Source organism: Mixophyes fleayi, chromosome 7, assembly GCF_038048845.1.
Source record: "Mixophyes fleayi isolate aMixFle1 chromosome 7, aMixFle1.hap1, whole genome shotgun sequence".
NCBI classification, from domain to species: domain Eukaryota; kingdom Metazoa; phylum Chordata; class Amphibia; order Anura; family Limnodynastidae; genus Mixophyes; species Mixophyes fleayi.
The window spans coordinates 61,260,420-61,279,410 of NC_134408.1; the positions used below are offsets into that span (position 1 = coordinate 61,260,420).

Sequence of the window (18,991 nt, forward strand, 5' to 3'; positions counted from 1 at the left end):
TTTGGGATAACGAAAGGGAACGGTGGCAAATTAAGCCCAGCCGCTTCCCAGCAGCAACAGACAGGGTGGAGTAGGCAGTCCATCCTGTCACACCTAGCTTTCCCCTGATTTACCCCTCACACCTAAGGGGTACTTTGTTTCTTACAATGCCTTATTTGACCATCTCCTCTAAATAGGAAATACAGGATCAAAAGGCAATACATGGCTGTGATCTGCATATCTTAATTAGTTTTCTGACATAATGTCTGCTGAACCTAATTACCCCCCACTGAGCTAATTGACCAATTGCTTTAAAAGAAAACATGTTCATTTCCTTTTATCAATTTAATATTTTATTTGGGGACCTGACATTTAATATTCTATCTACCCCTTCATCTTAAAAATGCCACTGAATGATATGAAGAAGTGTGTTACTGACCTAGCACTAAAGTACTCAATGCCATTGAAATAGTGACAGAGATCGAAAGTTTCAAACTTCAAGCAGGTTCCATCGTCCCAGATTGCAGTGCAACAACACCACAGGATATATTAAACCTCATACATGAGTGGTGCCTGAATTCTTTATATCCAAATATTAATAAAGCTATCATTAGGAAGTGAGACAGTGCCTAGTGCGCCGGGCTCTAGGGGGTCGGTACTGTAAACATGAATAATGTCTCTGAATAGGACAATACAAACTCATCTTTTACATTTATATTGTACCAATGTACCCCAGAGTGCTGACATAATTGTGTGTTAAAGGGATTTAGCCAGCCCACATGAAAATGGCTATTTCCTTACTTCTAGAATCACCTTTTCCATTTATATCAGTTTGCCTCAGACACCTACAGTCATTTTTAGTGATGGGATTTAGTTACCTCACACTAAAATTACCTCCATAATGACTTATTAATTTAAATTGTGCTATTTTACAACAAAGCACAGGTCATTCTGAGTGATGGGATTGAGCCAGCTTGGACTTATGTCTCTAGTTTTTCTTCAGCGTAGGTACCTGGTACATACACTGCATGGGAAATAGCACACCTAGGGCTAGATTTACTAAGCTGCAGGTTTGAAAAAGTGGGGATTTTGCCTATAGCAACCAATCAGATCCTAGCTGTCATTTTGTAGAAGGTACTAAATAACTGAAAGCTAGAATCTGATTGGTTGCTATAGGCAACATCCCCACTTTTTCAAACCCGCAGCTTAGTAAATCTAGCCCCTAGTGTGAGTCAGCTAATCCCCTTCACTGAAGGTACCTTTTTGACTCCTTGTTGGCTGTTCCTGAATTGGAAGGGGATTTAGCCAGCTCACAGTGATGTGTCTAAATCCCCTTCAGTGTAGGTACCTATTACATTCACTGCATGGGAAATAGGATTTAGCTAGCTCTTAGCCACACTTGTCTTATATTACTGAGGTTGTTTTTGGTGATTGTAGTATCAGAACTAAATAACGTGAAAATGCAAAGTATAATATGTGAATTTTGTCAATCTGTTTCCAAGTCACCCCAAAAAATAATATTTATTAAGCCATTTATTTTTTATTGACAAAATGTACATATTGGGGACAACCTTTTAAGAGTTAATTTCACTTGTGGTTGCCTATTAACCTAAAGCATCCACTACAAAGCATACAAGTATAATAGTCAACTCTTGTAAGCAAATCTACATGTTTTAATCATACTTGCCCACTCTCCCATTTTGTCTGGGAGACTCCCTAATTTTGCATAGATATCCCACACTCCCAGGAAAGCAGTTGGCTTTCCCGCATCCTGCCACTTTCTAGTGAAATGGGCAGGATGGGGTCCTCCATGACACGAGTTACTGCAAACTGCGTAATATAGGCTTTACCTCCTGGATCATATTGACGCTGCTGCATAAATGCATCGTTGGGGGCGGTGTCAAAGTGACACAATTCCCCGCTCCGTTCATACACTTAACCACCCCTCCAGAATATGTACAGATTTTAGTGTTAACATTTTAAGTTAAGAAGTACTTGGATATACCCATGGTGTATATTTTGCTCAAGGGGTACTTATGTGGCATTATTACCCACAATGGGTCTGGTAACTCCCTGGTCAATGTCTCCTATCCATGTACTGGATACCTCATCCCTATCCTTAATCCAACTGGAACCATATTCAAGAAGGACACTGGGAGTAGGTATAACAATTATCATAACAAGAGCGCAGAATGCTGAACAATGTAAGGCAGACAAGAGAAAGAATGATTCTGAGGATGCCCTATCACAATAAAATCTTATATATAAAAATCATTGGTCTGCTTGTCTATTCGGTTATGCATTCGGACACCCCTGCACCAATTGGGATGAAACCAATCCGAGATAGTCCAGTTGGATCGTGGCTAGGTTTTAGGGGGGTTAGAGTCCCAGTAGAACCTCCCGTTGGTGTACGCTGGGCAGAACTTAGATCTGGCGAGCCTGTTCTAGGCCTTCCTCTAGATGGATTTCAATGACATTTAATATACAAACAAAAACGACACTGGGTAGTCACCAAATGGGTTTGTTGGAAGACCTGCTAAACTGCTAATTATTTTTAAAAGGTTGACAGTTATATCCAACTCATTGATAACTTAATAGCTTGAAGATTTAAACCCAGGCAATGCCAGGTACTTCAGCTAGTAATTAATAAAACAGGATCTTTATTCTTAAGATTATTTGCAGAATTATCTTTCTTTTAATGCCACAGCTTTTGCCTCTCAGGATTTATTGTGGTGGGCACAATGCACAATGAAAATTAGAGTGCAAGACATTTGTGCACAGCCAATTTAGACTCAGACACACACCTAACTTAAAATTACCTGCTCTGAAAAAAGATGTAGTTAGTGACACACTATACAAGCGCAGGTGGGATTATGATGGATCAATTGCACATCGAATTACAAGTTACTTCTTGCTGACATAGGTGCAAAATTAAGTTTATTATGCAGGGACCCTTCATATAATCAGATGTGGTGTAATAGACTTGGTGCTAGATGCATTTTTTCCCAAATTTGAACATTTTTTAATCATAACCACTGTGAATATGTAATGATTGTCAGACGAAAAGAAATTTAGGCATTCAATAAAACAATCCTAATATGCGGCACATGGTTCTCATAATATATAGGCAAATTATGTCATTACTTTTGTTAAAAAAGATAATTAAAAGAACAGATAGAAGTATATTATTTGTTTTACAATGTACAGCGGGTATACTTTATGCATTTATCTGATATTTTGACAGGCTTTTAGGACACAAGAGTAAAGCATGAAGATCTCTTCCACACGGGTCACATATAGACATATACCAATATCTAACATACACGGAGAGGGGGGGGGGGGGGGGTTGAGTCAAAACTTATCTTCCAGGTCTGATGGATTGTAAACAAAAGAAAATGTGCTACATAAAAAGCAGTGTGTCTGTCCAAGTTGTGGCCAGTAGTCCTACCTGTGTAAGTTACTGTACATTGTGTATTATTGTGCACCATTTTCACGGAGAGGCTTGTGGCATGGTATCAGCACTAGATTAGTGAAATAATTAGATCAGTTGCAGTGCAAGACAATGGGGTATATTTGCTAGACTGCAGGCTTGAAAAAGTGGAGATGTTGCCCAGGGCCATCTTAACAACATTATGGGCCCCCGGGCAAAGCTGTGCACCAGGTCCCCATACACACATTATATATATATATATATATATATATATATATTTATATATAATATTCCACAAAGAAGGAGACCCTTTACCCCAAGGAATATTCCAACTAGGAGACAAATAAATGCCAATACATATAGGAATCGTTTTTCCGCTTTGGATAGGGCTGAAAGCGATATAGAGGATTTTTTGTCCCCGGACCCAGCCGCACGGGAAAAGCCCAATTACCCGTTACAGGAAAATACCAGGCGAGCTTCCCCATTAAAACGCAGATGGATAGACGAAGAGGTAAGCGAGGGGGTCGCAAAACCTCAGAAAAGAAGGTTAGCTTAGATAGAGGGGTGAATTTGAAGATGCACGGCATCTTCAATCTTTCTTCACATGTACTTACTAACTCAGAAATTTCAGTTTTAGGAAAAGGTTTGTCCTTTGCCCCAACTAAGAGGCCTAGTAAATTCGAATTATATATTGATATCAATAAATTCGTCAGGAAACTGACGTTAAAAAGGCATTTTCTAAGAAAAGATGAGGCAGTTTTGACTAATTATGAAGGGATTTCAAAATCAGGGTTTAGAATACCTTCGAAGTCCAAAAGCAGCTTCATTGAAATGTTCCAGACTTTAGTAGTCGAGGATTTGTGTAATATGGATTCCAATGAGCATGGTCCCAAAAGTAACTATGGTTCTAATAATTTGAAACCACAAGAAGCAAAAGCTCTTAAGGAACTACAAACTAATCAGGATTTGGTTATAAAACAAGCTGACAAGGGAGGGGGACTAGTGATTATGAACAGAGAGGCTTATGTAGGGGAAGCCCTACGTCTTCTAAATGACACATCCTCTTATCATAAATTAACTAAAGATCCTACTGATGGCTTTGTTTCAGAATTAAGGGACATACTCACTGTAGCATTACATAATGGGATTATTGTCAGAGATGAATATCAGTTCCTAATAACGAATTATCCAGTAGTGCCTATATTTTACTTTTTGCCTAAGATTCACAAGAACCTGGTGAATCCACCAGGTCGGCCGATAGTGGCCGGAATAGATTCCATTACCTCTCGGGCCTCACAATATGTGGATTTGTTTTTACAGAAGTACGTTATACAATTACGGTCTTATTTGAAGGACACTACTAGTGTCCTTCAATTATTTAAAGATTTTCTATGGCATCCTGACTATCTATGGGTGACAATTGATGTCCAGGCTCTTTACACGTCAATAGGTCATCAAAAAGGTATTGAGGTCTCTAGATACTTTCTGAATAGGGATAATGATCTAACAGATGCCCATAAGGACTTAATTTGCATCTTAATAGATTTTATCTTGACTCATAATTATTTTAAATTTTTAGACCAATTTTATTTGCAGACGTGTGGCACTGCTATGGGGACTGTCTTTGCCCCTAGCTTTGTTAATCTATTTTTGGGACAATGGGAGAAGAGGTGTATATATCAATCTGAAAAATTCAAAGATAATATAAAATTTTACAAAAGGTATATAGACGATATAGTTATGGTATGGGAAGGTAGTACTGCATTGTTGGAAGAATTTTTAAGCTATCTTGATAATAATGATCTTAATTTAAGATTTACAGCTAAGTTTGATCCTTTACAAGTTGAATTTTTGGACCTCATTTTAATGCAAAATAATGGTAGGGTCACTACAAAAAACTTTTTTAAAGAAGTGGATGCAAACAGTTATTTGCATTTCAAGAATTGCCATTTACGTAAATGGAAAACAAATATACCGTTTTCACAATATAGTCGCATCAAGAGAAACTGCAGTGATTCCTCAGTATGTAGTGAACAACTGGCGGTATATCAAGATAGATTTCTGGAGAGAGGGTACCCAAAGAATTTACTTGCAGGAGCTCTTAATAAGGTTGAAAATGTGGATAGATCATTACTGTTGAACTACACTAAGAAAGAACAAAGAACAAATAGAGAGGGAGTTTCTTTCATCACGAGTTATAGCAATGGTGAAAGCAAAATTAAATAGTGTTTTCAAAACATTGGAACATTCTTAAGAGAGATCCTGTTTTAAGTGATATTTTACCTGATAGACCAGATATAATCTTTAAAAAGAGCCGCAATCTTAAAGATATGATAGCTCCTACTATGCTTAAGGAGAATACTAGTACCCCTTCTACCTTTTTAAGCTCGAAAGGAAGCATAAAATGTAAACACTGTAATATATGTAGATACATGAATAAGAACAACAAAACATTTTTAAACCGCAATGTTGATAAGAGCTATACCATTAATAGCCTCATGAACTGTACAACGTCATCAGTGATTTATTTGTTAGAATGCTCCTGCGGATTGAGATATGTAGGCAAAACAAAAAGAATGCTCAAGCTGCGCATACAGGTGCATGTGAGGAACATTAAAAACAAACTAATTAACCATTCTGTACCTAGACACTTCTTGGATGTACATCAATCAGACCTGAATTGTCTTAAATTTTTAGCCATAGAACATGTGACCCTAGGTCCAAGGGGAGGTGATCTGGCTAAGAAGCTTGCACAGCGGGAAATGTATTGGATTTATACGCTGAACACATTGTCACCATATGGATTAAATTAGGGGTTCGAGGTTGCGCCTTTTTTATAATTGAGTCTGTGTTTTAGAATTGAGCCTGTTATTATTGAGTTTTTAGATCATTTTGAGCGCACTTTAGATTAACTGTTGACAATTTTAGTCTACAGCTTGTAATTTTGCTATTACTATACTTGATGAGCGGCTGGTGATGGGCCGACTTTAATCTGTGTAGGTTTATTGAGACAGTGACTTATATATGTATAATGTATATATATTATTTTTATATATTTTATATATTGTAAATATGTTTTTTATCATGGTTCTTTTAAATTTGTGCCGCAATTTAGATTGGCGCTATTTTTATAATGGGATCTATAAGGTCAAATACTTAACTTTAACTCAACTTTTTCAGACATGCGCAATAAGATGTTGGTTTAGCCGTGTCTGCGCATGTATAAGTGCTTTATATGTATTGCCTTTTGTATGTGGGAAATACATTGTCCTGCGGCCAATAGAGTTAAGGCTGTATCCAACTAGCCTGTTAGAGGGCACTAGATTGTGTATGTGTGCCTATAAGTTTTATTGTGCCGATTGGCACATGCGCAATAGGCAAATGTGTCACATTTGTGTATCTTATTGTCACTAATTTGTGGGAGATAAAGTGTTTTCTCATGCTGCCAATACAGCTAATGCTACATCCAATCAGCCTGTTAGAGGGTATTAGCTTTTGCCTGTATGTTTACAAGTTATATTGCGACGATTGACGCATGCGCAATGGGCTTATGATTAGAGTCTATGTGCGCACGCGCAAAATGGCGTGGCGCACTATATATATATATATAACTGCCGATATGAGGGCTAGCATTGTCCTTTTTTCTCCTGATGAAGTCTGTGGAGACAGACCAAATGCGTTGAGAAGCTGTTACTACTATCCCTATTGCACTGGGAGCTGATCCCTGTGTTTGCTACTTGATTTGTAAGTTACATTTTTTATTATTAAAGTGTACTATTAATATCACATCTATGGTCCCTTGTGTGCCCTATTTTCTGAGGCTGACAGTTATGTATCCAGCCGTGTGACCTGTCCGATCAGCTGCAGGATATCTACATAAACAAGCTGAAAAGTGTTGTTATCTGGTACGCATATATCTGCACTAATGTGCCCTGGGTGTTTTACATATATGTAAATACTGCGAGTTCAGCCACTGTGATTTTGTTTGAGACTAAGCTGCAACTTATATTTTACACCTTTATATTGGGTGTTATATTACAGTATTTGTTTCCTGGTTTCTTCTCCACTGGTGTTTCCGGTCCTATTGTGGGTTCTTGTGTGATCCCAATATTATACCAACATACTACACTATTGTGCGCCTCCTCCTCCATTTTTCTTTTATAGGTCATTTCCATGCTACACCGCTTGGTAAGGAGGATTGGCAGCCACCTGCACATGGGGAGTGTTTATTGAGAAGAACATAGACTTTATACTGGACTATTGGTGATTTGTTACAAGCGCCATCTGTTGTATCTTGTATTTTGAAAAAATAAAATAAAATATATATATATATATATATATATATATATATATATATATATATATATATAATGTATAGAGATACAGATATATAGAGTTAGAGATAGATAGGTGTACTTGCTCAGTGACCCTTGAAGGTTTTTTTGCAGGTTTTTTTTTTCTTTTGCAGGATTATTTATTCTAATTAAGAGCCCTGCCTATGGGGCCCCCGGGCCCAATGGAAAAGATGGCCCTGATGTTGCCTTTAGCAACCAGATTCTAGCTGTCATTTTGTAGAATGTACTAAATAAATGGTTGCTATAGGCAACACTTCCCCTTTTCAAAGCCGTAGTTTAATAAATTTACCCCCATAAATGTGCTGGTGCAGCCAGTTGCCCGGATCAGTCACCCACTCCTGGGTCCTCCATTGCTGGGGGGGAGGGGAACCTTGGTTGGCATAGCAATTACAGGTAAAGTACAGACTTGATATACTAAAAATTGAGATTTTTTTTTGAGAAAGTATAGCAGGCAAAACAACAATAAAGCTGTAGTAATGTTAATGGTCAAAGAAATAACTAGTTTATTACAACCCTTACCTCTCAAATACACAAAAAAAAAGCTACAAGATATTCAAATATACAGTATATAACTAAGTTTAGCTGTCTAATATGTAACAGCACACACAAATGCCTGATAACATCCATTTACAATATCAGGTAATATATTCCACCTGCTGGTCCTCATCATAACAAGTGACAACATAACTATCACTCTTCGCGTTAAATACATCAGGCATTATCAGGTGGGATAATAACATGAAGTTCGAGAGTAGAAATAAAATAATTAATAAACTGTCTGTATTAGGTTTCTTGCTTTCTTTTGTTAGTATTGCTTGATGAACAGACACTTTAAAAAAGAAAACCCATAACAGTCACCTCCAGAAAGTGTCCTTTTACCCTCTGGAGCGCAGCTCTGGGAGAAGCAAGTCACAAGCAGTATTTAAACTCTTCCATAAACAGATGAGTTTTCAGCAGGATCCTGCAGTTAGAGACAATACTTGACATTCTGTTGAAGATTTCCAGGGGCAACATTCAAGAAGGGTCGTAGTCCTGAGAGCGGAGGTAACCTGGGAGGAAAAAAAAACCCGTCAGCGCGAGCAGAGGGTTGGCATGTAGAGAGATTGTGATAATAGATATAACAAGTGGAAATGGATAGGACAGCACTAAATACTTTTGTAGTGAAAAAGATAATTAAAATGGAAAACAAGATGATTTCAGTAGGACAACAGTAATTAATGATGGAGAGTAGATGCCTGGGTGTCACCCTTAACTCCTCTCTCTCCTTTGCCTCCCATGTCCAATCCCTTGACCAAGCCTGTCGCTTCCAACTGCGCAACATCGCCTGCATCCAGCCCTTCCTCTCACAAGATGCCACCAAAACAATCATCCACTCACTCATCATCTCCCGCCTCCACTACTGCAACCTTCTCCTCAACGGCCTCCCCCTCTCCCATCTCGCCCCCCTCCGCTCCTTTCTCAATACGGCTGCTCGACTCATCTTTCTCTCACGCCGCTCCACTTTTGCCTCCCCTCTCTACCACACCTTACACTGGCTCCCCTTCCCCTACAGGATCCTTTTCAAACTCCTCACCACCACTTACAAAGCTCTCTCCCAGTCTACTGCCCCCTATATCTCCAACCTCATCACCATTCACACTCCTGCCCGCTCCATGCACTCGGCCAATGACCGTCGCCTCTCCTCCACTCTGATTATCTCTTCCCACTGGAATGACCTCCCTCACTCCATCCGTCTCTCTCCCAACCTGTGCTTCTTCAAACAGGCACTTAAAACCCACCTGTTCCTTAAAGTCTACCAACCATCCACCTAACGCCTCATCCACTCTTCTTGTTCTCCCCCTCAGCCCTAGCCCCACTCTTCTCTCCCCCTTGCTTCACTGGCTCCCTTTCGTGCCTGTTTTTGTTTCACCCTCCCTTAGGATGTAAGTTTTTATGAGCAGGGCTCCTCCCTCCCTCCCTCCCTCACCTCCTGTCTCCATACCAGTTCTTCTATTCTGTCTTTACTTCATATGTCTCCCTGGAGTTCCTGAAGCATTGGTACTTTGTGTTTATTGTTCTGTATTTTGTCACCCTGTTTTGGTCTACTGTTTGTACTGTGTACGGCGCTGCGGAAACCTTGTGGCGCCCAACAAATAAATGATAATAATAATAATTCCTGCAGCGGCCATTTGAATGGATTGTAGGGGACCAATATATCATCACAGCAAGATGGAGGTTGCAGCAGTCAGGACAGTATGTAACAAAAATTGCTTTTTAGTACAAGAAAAAATCTTTTATTTCTGAAAGAGTAATCAGGGAAAGAAAACACAGAAGCAATAATAGGATTTTTATATATCCGATAAATCCTTTTATCTTAGTCCACTAGGAGACTCTAGGAAACATTGGGGTATAGTGTAGGGACCAGTCATGCGGACACTTTAAGACATCCTAGAAGTTCACTGTAGCTCTACCCTTCTATACCACTCTCCCGATAGGCCTTAAATTTATGATTAACCCTGAAGAGGAGTAGACAGGCTCAAACGTCAGCGATCGTGGGTGGGCAGTACACCATCATGCCAATTTCTTATCAGCAGGCTCCTAGCAGACGAGAGAAACAAAAGGAGAGAAACCTTGGCACCTTAGCTTTTGGCACCTTAACGGGAAGGAAATCCTCCCGTCGCCTAAATAATAATATTGTCTAGCTACGGCCCAAACAGGACACCCACAGAAAAAGGAAGTGTCTCAAGAGTCTTCTTAGACTCTATATCAGCTTACAAGGACTAAAGCCAGAGAGTACAACAAGCCAAAATCACAGAGGCAGATCCATGCCCCCAATCAATCCATTGTCCAGGACAACCTCTCCGAGATACTCCGCAGCTTGCTGAATCTGCTCCATCAACAAGAGCAATTCAGATCACAGATTGCCAGCTAAGAAGCCCTAAGTAAGCTGCTCGGACCAGCATTCCACAACCTTGGTCAGCCAAGCAGAGGCTAAAGTGGGCCTTAAGGAGGCTCCTGCTGCCGCAACAAAAGTACTTAAGGTTGCCCTCAACCTTATGGTTCGCACCATCCTTTTAAGCATGGCTGCATTAGGACTTGGGATGGTAGTTGCACTGGACAACCACGCTACAGGTGCGCCCACCTTAGGAAGTGTTTCGCATTTACAAATATCCACAGAGGGAAGAAGTAAACAGAACTGTAACCTTCGGGGCAACCTGGAACTTCCAGTTCAGCAAGTTACAAACCTCACCCAACAAATCCTCCAGTGGAAGAAAAAGGACAAAAACCTGTGCTTTTCGACCTCCGCTTAAACAGAGAAGGCTTTGCAGTCTCAGGGACTGCTATCTCTGGGATGTCTAACATATGGCGCACAGCATGTACCAGCTTTTTCACCCCCTGACAGTAAGTGGTGACTTCCTACCCAAAGTAGGAATCCTACATATCTAGCACTTTGCCTTCCCTATGGGGAGAACAGTCAGAGTCTAACTCATTCTCAGGTTGGGGTGTCACAACCCTCCTGCACTTACACTTAGCGGATTCCAACATCCTCTCCAAAATGGAGGAAACCAAAACCAGGCTGCCGCCACAGGACCCTCAGGACCTTGGCCCAACAATACAGACACTGAACAAGCCAGACTCCCTGAAGAGCCAAAGGGAAATTACTAGCTGAGTAATCTAAGCCACAGGGTTGCCTAGTGACCTATTCCAGGCATTTAGAATTTCAGCTGGAACAGGTAAACTTCGTCATATAAGTTACCCCAGCCATAGCCCTCAAGGATCAACCCCCAATCTGACATAAGCACAGATAGAAGAAAAAATGCAAGAACAGACAGAAGCAGCACACAATCACACACAAAAAAGTGAGTCTGCAAGGCAGCACAAGAGCCCAATAAATCTTTGGGACTAACCACTTAGTAAAACTCGAAAAACCTATCACCTTAAAAGGAACTGAGAAAAGGAGTGCTAGTGATCCAAGATGGCTGCTATTCTGGTGACTGCACACATGGAGTGACAGACCACCGGAGAGAAAGTGCAGGAAAAGGAAAGAAGCACCTTCCTCCAGAAATGCATTGGTAGCTGTTCAAAAGGACATACCCTTCACAAGTCCAGTGCCTAGTTATACCGAGATATACCAAGTATCTCCCACCTGACCCAGGCCACTTAAGGAAACATGAAGCCTGCCCCAACTAAGAGGTACCCATTCCTGTGTTCCACATCAACTTGCTAAACCTATCTTCCAGCACTGTGGTGGGAAAAGTTAACACTCACAGTCTTGCCATCCTACAGAGCACTGTGACGCAGTGACTGCCATTCCTGCAATCACTGCCTGGGAACCCCTGTAGCAACTATGGCAAGGTCCTGCAGATGAATCAAGCATTGTGAGTGGGAGTATTAGCGGAAGCACACCTCATTATCTCCGATCTCCTTCTCAGAGTGTTACACAGTCATCTGCGCTGTGACAATAAAGTCGCAGACTTTGGAGACCACCATAGTAATAAAAAAATATGCCCTGCCATGCTGGGCAATTAATCTAAACTGAAGGCCTAATAGGAGAGGGTATAGAGCAGGAGAAGTGTCCGTGAACTTTTAGGATGTTTTAAGTTGCCCTCTCACCTGGTCCCAACACTATCCTCCAATGGTTCCTGTGTCCAACAATGAATGCCTGAAAAATACCAAAATCTAAAAGTTATGGATAAGCGAGAAAGCTGAAGTATGTCATCTAAAAAAAAAGTGTGTATAAAACTAGATGTATAGTTATTTTTGTGAGATAATTGAGAAAAGTATTATTTACAGTGTTATGACAAAAGCAATTACATTAATGGCTTGTAATTAGAATATCATCTGAGTAAAATGTGACTAGATACAATATTTTTAAAAAACAAAACCACGACATCTATCACAATAACGGTCTCTGTATTATTATCTCATTTGCTGGTAAGGCTCTACTCTTTTTTCAAATAAAAGGTGACTCTTTTCATTGTGAAGTAAGAGAGGTGTCAGGATTGAGGCAGCAGGGAATGTGATGGAAAAGAGAATGAACACTTGTCATAGGGAATATCAGAGAAAAGCTGGCGAGTGTTGTCAGGGTACTGTTGGTTGAGGAAGGGCCATGTAGGGAAGAGGCTTCTCCCCCACATGCTCCCTCTCTGCCCTGCAGCTTCAGTCACACATGCCCCCCTCTCTCTGCCCTGCAGCTTCAGTCACACATGCCCCCTCTCTCTGCCCTGCAGCTTCAGTCACACATGCTCCCTCTCTCTGCCCTGCTGCTTCAGTCACACATGCTCCCTCTCTCTGCCCTGCAGCTTCAGTCACACTTGCCCCCTCTGTGCCCTGCTGCCTCAGTCACACATGCCCCCTCTGTGCCCTGCTGCCTCAGTCACACATGCCCCCTCTGTGCCCTGCAGCTTCAATCACACATGCCCCCTCTCTGCCCTGCTGCTTCAGTCACACATGCCCCTTCTCTGCCTTGCAGCTTTAGTCACACATGCCCCTTCTCTGCCTTGCAGCTTTAGTCACACATGCCCCATCTCTGCCCTACACCTTTAGTCACACATGCCCCATCTCTGCCCTACACCTTTAGTCACACATGCCCATTTCCGTCCAGCATCTGTAGCAAACATGCCCCCCTCTGCACAGCACCTTTGGCCACACATGTCCCCCTAAACCCTGGAGCTTCAATCACACATGCCCCCCTATGCCAAAGCAAATTCAATCACACATTTGACTCACAAGTGTGAGTTTAGCTCCCCATCATATTACCCTTTCCTCTTACCTTTTTCTACAGGAGGGACTTCATGAACAGAAAGAAATGCTGCAGCTCCTGCACTGCCTGCCATAGAATTCCAGCAGCCCGCCTACACTGTGTACCATGTGACCGCTGCGGTCACATGACCCTGTGATGTCATAGGGACGTGTGAAGGTACCGAAGCTGAAGGGGATTTAGCCGCTACCGTGAGCCAAGTCTCCAAGATGGCCACTTGGGGAAGGAGGCGCGCTGGGCTGGGAGGCAGAGATAGGTGAGCATCGATCCCTCGGGTGGGTGACTCGAATTTGAATAGTCCTGGTTAGTACATATCGCGATTCCCTAAGAAGGCCGCTGCGTCCTCTGTGCTGTTAGATTACATGTGTGTGGGCTTCTGTGCGGTGACAGGCCCGAGGTCAGGAGAAGCCTGCGGAGGGTGTCGTGGGCATTTTACACGTGTTTGACCACACCTGGCCCGGGGTACATGGTAAACAACTGTCGTCCTCTTTATTTGCTTAATTTAGGGCTCGCTAGATACAGTATGGAATGCTGAGTTGGGGATTATGGATTTTCCTACAGTGCTGTAGAAATGTCTAGTCCAACACATAATGTACGTTGTTATGCATGCAATTAAGATTCCGTTCTAATGAGATTGATGAATTAAAAAAATGCCCAGTTTGTGTAAACAAATATTTAAGTTACTCAATGTGGAGTACTGTATTTTCCTGGAAAATAAATTCAGAATAATGCTGCCCTATAACTTTAGCATATTGGAGAACATACACTAAAAAGTTTGTGTGAGGATATATATTTTATATCTTGACCAGCACATTAACATCCTGTCATATAAAGTGCACATATATGTAACGCTGTTGGTTTTTTTTTTCTCTTGTATGACATAAGCATTTTTTTCACTTTCCCCTCCCTCAGCCAACAGCAACAAATTGCAGCCAGTAAGGTGATTATGCTGATTAATGTATGTGATATAGCAAATTAACTTAAATATCTAAACTTTCTTGTTGCACAGTACTTTCTCTAGTGTAACTAATACCTTAGGTTAGGAAGTTTACCTATACCCTAATTATATGCATCCCATCCATTGACAGGTAGTTGTATAGTAATATTCTTTCAGTGACAGCCTGTGTATACAGTGAGATGGACAGGATTAGATTTTGTTCTCATCATCATCATCATCATCATCATCATTTATTTATATAGCGCCAACATATTCCGTAGCGCTTTACAATTGGGGACAAACGTAATAAACTAATAAACAAACTGGGTAAAACAGACAAAGAGGTGAGAAGGATTAGATTTTGTTCTCAGCCAACTGTTTGCTAAACTTTGTATTACAGCTTGTGTTCAACACCATGTAGGAATGTATTTTGGTGCAGTGATAATGGGTGTTTTGTGAAAACTGGAAAAAAATTAATAAATATACCATGAAAAGAAAAAATAACACTGCTTTTTCAATTTCTCTGCCCAGAACTTCAGGTCTGAGTCACACACTCATCATACCATCAGGGGGAAAAATTAAGATTGAAAATGTATGGTTTTGTTTCTGCACTCTATAAATGCATTCCACTTTAATTGTTTTGCCTTAATCCTCTATCTTTTCCTGTAATAAGTAAAGTAACGAGGGCCCCTCCCCTGTATCATTGTATTCAGCAGGGTCTTGGCACTCACATTTACCAATGTCCTCTTTTGACGATAATCAAGTTTCTATGGAAGTGGGAGAGATTCTGTTCAGTGGCTGTGAATACAAACCAGCTGATGGAGGAGTAGGCACTGGCATATTTAGCAACTACCAAATTGTAGACTGTCTTGTAACATATTGACATCCATGTTGCGGGGACCACCTCTGTTTCAATCAAACTGCAGTTTGCCAGGAAATCAGTATAACTGAAGGGGTTTTGGGAGACTAACTTCTCTGTTCATCAGTGCTATAATTGCACTTTTTTTTTTTTTTTTTTTCTAGAGAGAGCAAACAAAAGCCCCTTTAATATAACAATTTTTATACAAGATATAGTGCTGGTTTTAGGATTTATGGCAGTGGCTGTCCCAACTTAATAGGCATTTGTTATAGTGGGCAGCACAGTGGCCTAGTGGTTAGCACGTCTGCCTCACAGCACTGGGGTCATGAGTTCGATTCCCGACCATGGCCTTATCTGTGTGGAGTTTGTATGTTCTCCCTGTGTTTGCGTGGGTTTCCTCCGGATGCTCCGGTTTCCTCCCACACTCCAAAAACATACTGGTAGGGTAATTGGCTGCAATCAAAAAAATTGACCCTAGTCTCTCCCTCTCTGTCTGTCTGTCTGTCTCTGTGTGTGAGTGTGTGTCTATAGTAGGGAATTTAGACTGTAAGCTCCAATGGGGCAGGGACTGATGTGAATGAGTTCTCTGTACAGCGCTGCGGAATTAGTGGCGCTATATAAATAAATGATGATGATGATGATGATGATTTGTTATAGTGAGACAGTTATTTTTTTTAACCAGCATTTTAAGAGATTTGGAATTGGCTGCATGAAAAGTACTCTCCTGGCAACTTCACTTGGTCAAGTGTCCTTGGTATGGGCTGGAAATTAAATTATACTTAGTCTGTAAGTGGAGTGAAGGGGGTGGGGGTGGTTACACCTTTTATATCACTTGAAAGCATTGCATTTTTCTTACCCTTCTGCAACTTTTACCAAACACTATAAAAATCATGTGAATTTGTTTTATATAAGCAGGATTATTTTTATTGCTGTAAGATACAGAAAGAAGGAAATCTGTACTACATACAATACATAAAGGGACTCTAACTTCAAAAATGATCCTGTGTCTGTTTTTCCTACTTTGCTGTAAATGTAGCCACCACATTTTGTGTCGCAGAGTGTTAGTCTGTATTCTAAACTATAGGTCTTCTCTGTTCCAGACTCTAAAACTACACCAAATGTGGGAGGTTTACTGATCTTTTGAGATACTATATACCTATATCAAATAAATGTAAATGGGAGAATGATTTGAACTCAACTGTTACAACCAAGTGTGTACTTTAATCATTGCATGAACAGGTAGCAACCATGTTTCACAAACCTAGAATTAAAATATTATACACATTTCCCACAAATATATTTCAATGGCTTCAAGATACACATTTGGTGAGATTACAGGAGCCCCAATAACTAATAAAAGCACATTTATAAGGTGTTGCGGTTAAACCATTTATATTTATATAATCCCACAATGTTGACTCTACTACTACTTTCTAGACCAAAACATTGGATAAAGTTAACAATTTGCCTTTCCACGTGTAAGTAAGGATGCTATTATCTATTTTGTTTGGAAACCATTTTACACATCTTAATTTTTAGTCTTATTGTTGGAAGCTACATCTTTTAGTGGTAGTCATATTTACTAATTAGCTGATGTTTTACAGCCTAGGTAAGCAGAACTATGCTTATTGTGTGAATGGAATTATAATATATATCGCCAACTAAAATTTGCCTACACCTAGCAAATTGGTGATTGGGCCATGTGGGTGACCGAATTGGCACCTTCAGAGAATTCTGTGGTCCACAAGATTTCTTAATTTATGTTGTGTTTGAATATAACATATTGTGCATTTTACTCAGTTGTATCTACACAGCTGATCTGTTAAAACTAACAGAAATGAAAATAAATAAATCTGCCTGGACAATAGAATTTTCTGAAAATGGAGTTGACCTTCAACTTGACTGACAAAGACAAACCTCAGTTTCATATTTTTTTTTCATTAACCTCCGTTACACCTTAAAACCACAAAGCACATTTTTACACAATTGTATCCCTGGTAAGAAACTGTCTGCAGTTGTTCTTGAGTAGTGGTTCTGAATCTGAGGCAGGCACACTTGCCTCCGTTAGAGCACCATAGTGCAAGCTGATTTAAAATCTGCTGCAGAACTCAGCCCTACTAAACCTGAGTCCACTGCCTGTCTGTGTTGAGCTGCTATGTCATCTGATTTGAATGTACCCCCATTAGGGGTGAAAATTACATTTGTAATAGATATTAAATACACAAATTTTACAGACTACAGTATGTGGGAATTCAACTAGCCATGTTACTGCCAAAAGTAATAGTGCGCATTATTACCCTTAGTACGGTAATGTTTAATATCGATTACTGCTTGCAGGTCTGAGAAATCTAGGTTAAAATTACCGTATTAACAGTAATGGTGCGCCAGTCTCGTTATTGTTGACAATAACATGGCAAACGGAATTCTCCACTATATGCCATATGTTGAGGTTGCTGGCATCTTACTAGTTGTGCCTGTGTGGGTGTGAGAGAGGCCTAGTGGGGAAAAAGAGAACCAGTAGACACAATGTACAATATCCTGATTATACATATGTTGCAGATTTCTAAAGATTTTTTTTTCTTTGTTAGGGCGCCCTTTTCTACGGGCGAGTGGTACATCGTGCATGAGATTTACAATGGTGAGAATGCACAGGACCAGTTTGAGTATGAACTGGAGCAAGCACTTGAAGCTCAGTACAAATACATAGTAATTGAACCAACCCGCATTGGAGATGAAACAGCACGCTGGATCAGCGTGGGAAACTGCCTGCACAAGACAGCAGTACTTTCCGGTACAGTCTGCCTCCTCACCCCTCTAATTTTGCCTTCAGAGTATTCACCCTACTTGTCTCTGCCAGCTGGTATAATCAGCTTGGCCTGCTCTACTCTTTATGGAATCTCCTGGCAGTTTGATCCTTGCTGCAAATACCAAGTGGAGTATGATGCCTATAAATTATCAAGACTGCCACTACACACTCTTACCTCCTCCACGCCAGTGGTGCTTGTAAGAAAGGACGATGTCCATAGAAAGAGACTACATAACACAATAGCTCTTGCTGCACTAGCATACTGTGTTAAGAAGCTGTACGAAATTTATGTTGTATGATTTCCACAGAATGCTGAGGATGCAACAATAACACATTTTTTTGTGAAATTTGATAGAGATTAAAGAATTTCTTCAATGGAAAAAAAGAATATTTCGGTGCTACTGCACTTATTATTTTCTGAGCTTTATACTAGGATGATGAGGACCTGCTGTCAAGCCAGTATACCCAAGATGAAAGTTATAACACAACATGGAATATCTTTACAAGGGGGTATGGGGGAGTTTGTTGGGAATTTTTTGTTTTTTAACATAGACACTTGAGTATTTGTTGTACCATACTTAACCAGCCAGAAGTCCATGTGACTATTAAAATATAAACAAACCTATTGGCTTTTCTTGCTTTCCTATTGTGGACTGAGAAAATTAAAATGGCAAATAATCATGAAAAAAGTGTCATGTTGTCTAACTTTTATAATAAAAGTGCTTTTTCATATATTGCAACTAGATAGGGCCTGACTGGTGTATTCAGTGTAGCCACCAGTTCCAGAAAGGGTATAAATCTGTGTTCCTTTTACTATATACAGAGATGTATATTACATCAGAAATAAGTTTTACTTAATTGATATATTTTAAAATGGTAACGTAT

The 18,991-nt window shown here is 40.3% G+C and overlaps 1 protein-coding gene and 1 long non-coding RNA gene across 4 annotated transcripts in view; one reads left to right on the forward strand and one right to left on the reverse strand.

Annotated features, from left to right (window-relative positions):
* Positions 1-13,623, reverse strand: part of LOC142097773 (uncharacterized) — a 38,147-nt gene extending 24,524 nt beyond the window's left edge. Inside the window, exons 1-2 of one of the 2 annotated variants that reach the window (XR_012678239.1) lie at positions 13,517-13,623; positions 8,617-8,813 (exon numbers count right to left, since the gene is read on the reverse strand). This is a non-coding gene — a long non-coding RNA (uncharacterized LOC142097773). Of the gene's footprint in view, positions 1-8,243; positions 8,814-13,516 lie in introns of those variants that run through there. The other variant, XR_012678238.1, reaches the window with a different exon arrangement.
* Positions 13,618-18,731, forward strand: TMEM11 (transmembrane protein 11). 2 transcript variants are annotated; one of them, XM_075179902.1, is made up of 3 exons: positions 13,672-13,760; positions 14,417-14,462; positions 17,889-18,731. In XM_075179902.1, coding segments are annotated over exons 2-3 (519 nt in total). In that variant the 5' UTR covers positions 13,672-13,760; positions 14,417-14,460; the 3' UTR covers positions 18,406-18,731. The 2 variants fall into 2 exon arrangements, with proteins under 2 accessions (XP_075036002.1, XP_075036003.1); XM_075179901.1 differs by lacking the exon at positions 14,417-14,462 and having other exon boundaries at positions 13,618-13,760.
* The last annotated feature ends 260 nt before the right edge of the window (positions 18,732-18,991 follow it).

Bases quoted from the DNA above. Each gene is read 5' to 3' on its own strand.
- TMEM11 (XM_075179901.1), top strand. From the start codon at position 13,714: ATGGCCACTTGGGGAAGGAGGCGCGCTGGGCTGGGAGGCAGAGATAG. The intron at 13,761-17,888 runs GTGAGCATCGAT...TTTCTTTGTTAG, and splicing joins GGGCTGGGAGGCAGAGATAG to GGCGCCCTTTTCTACGGGCG.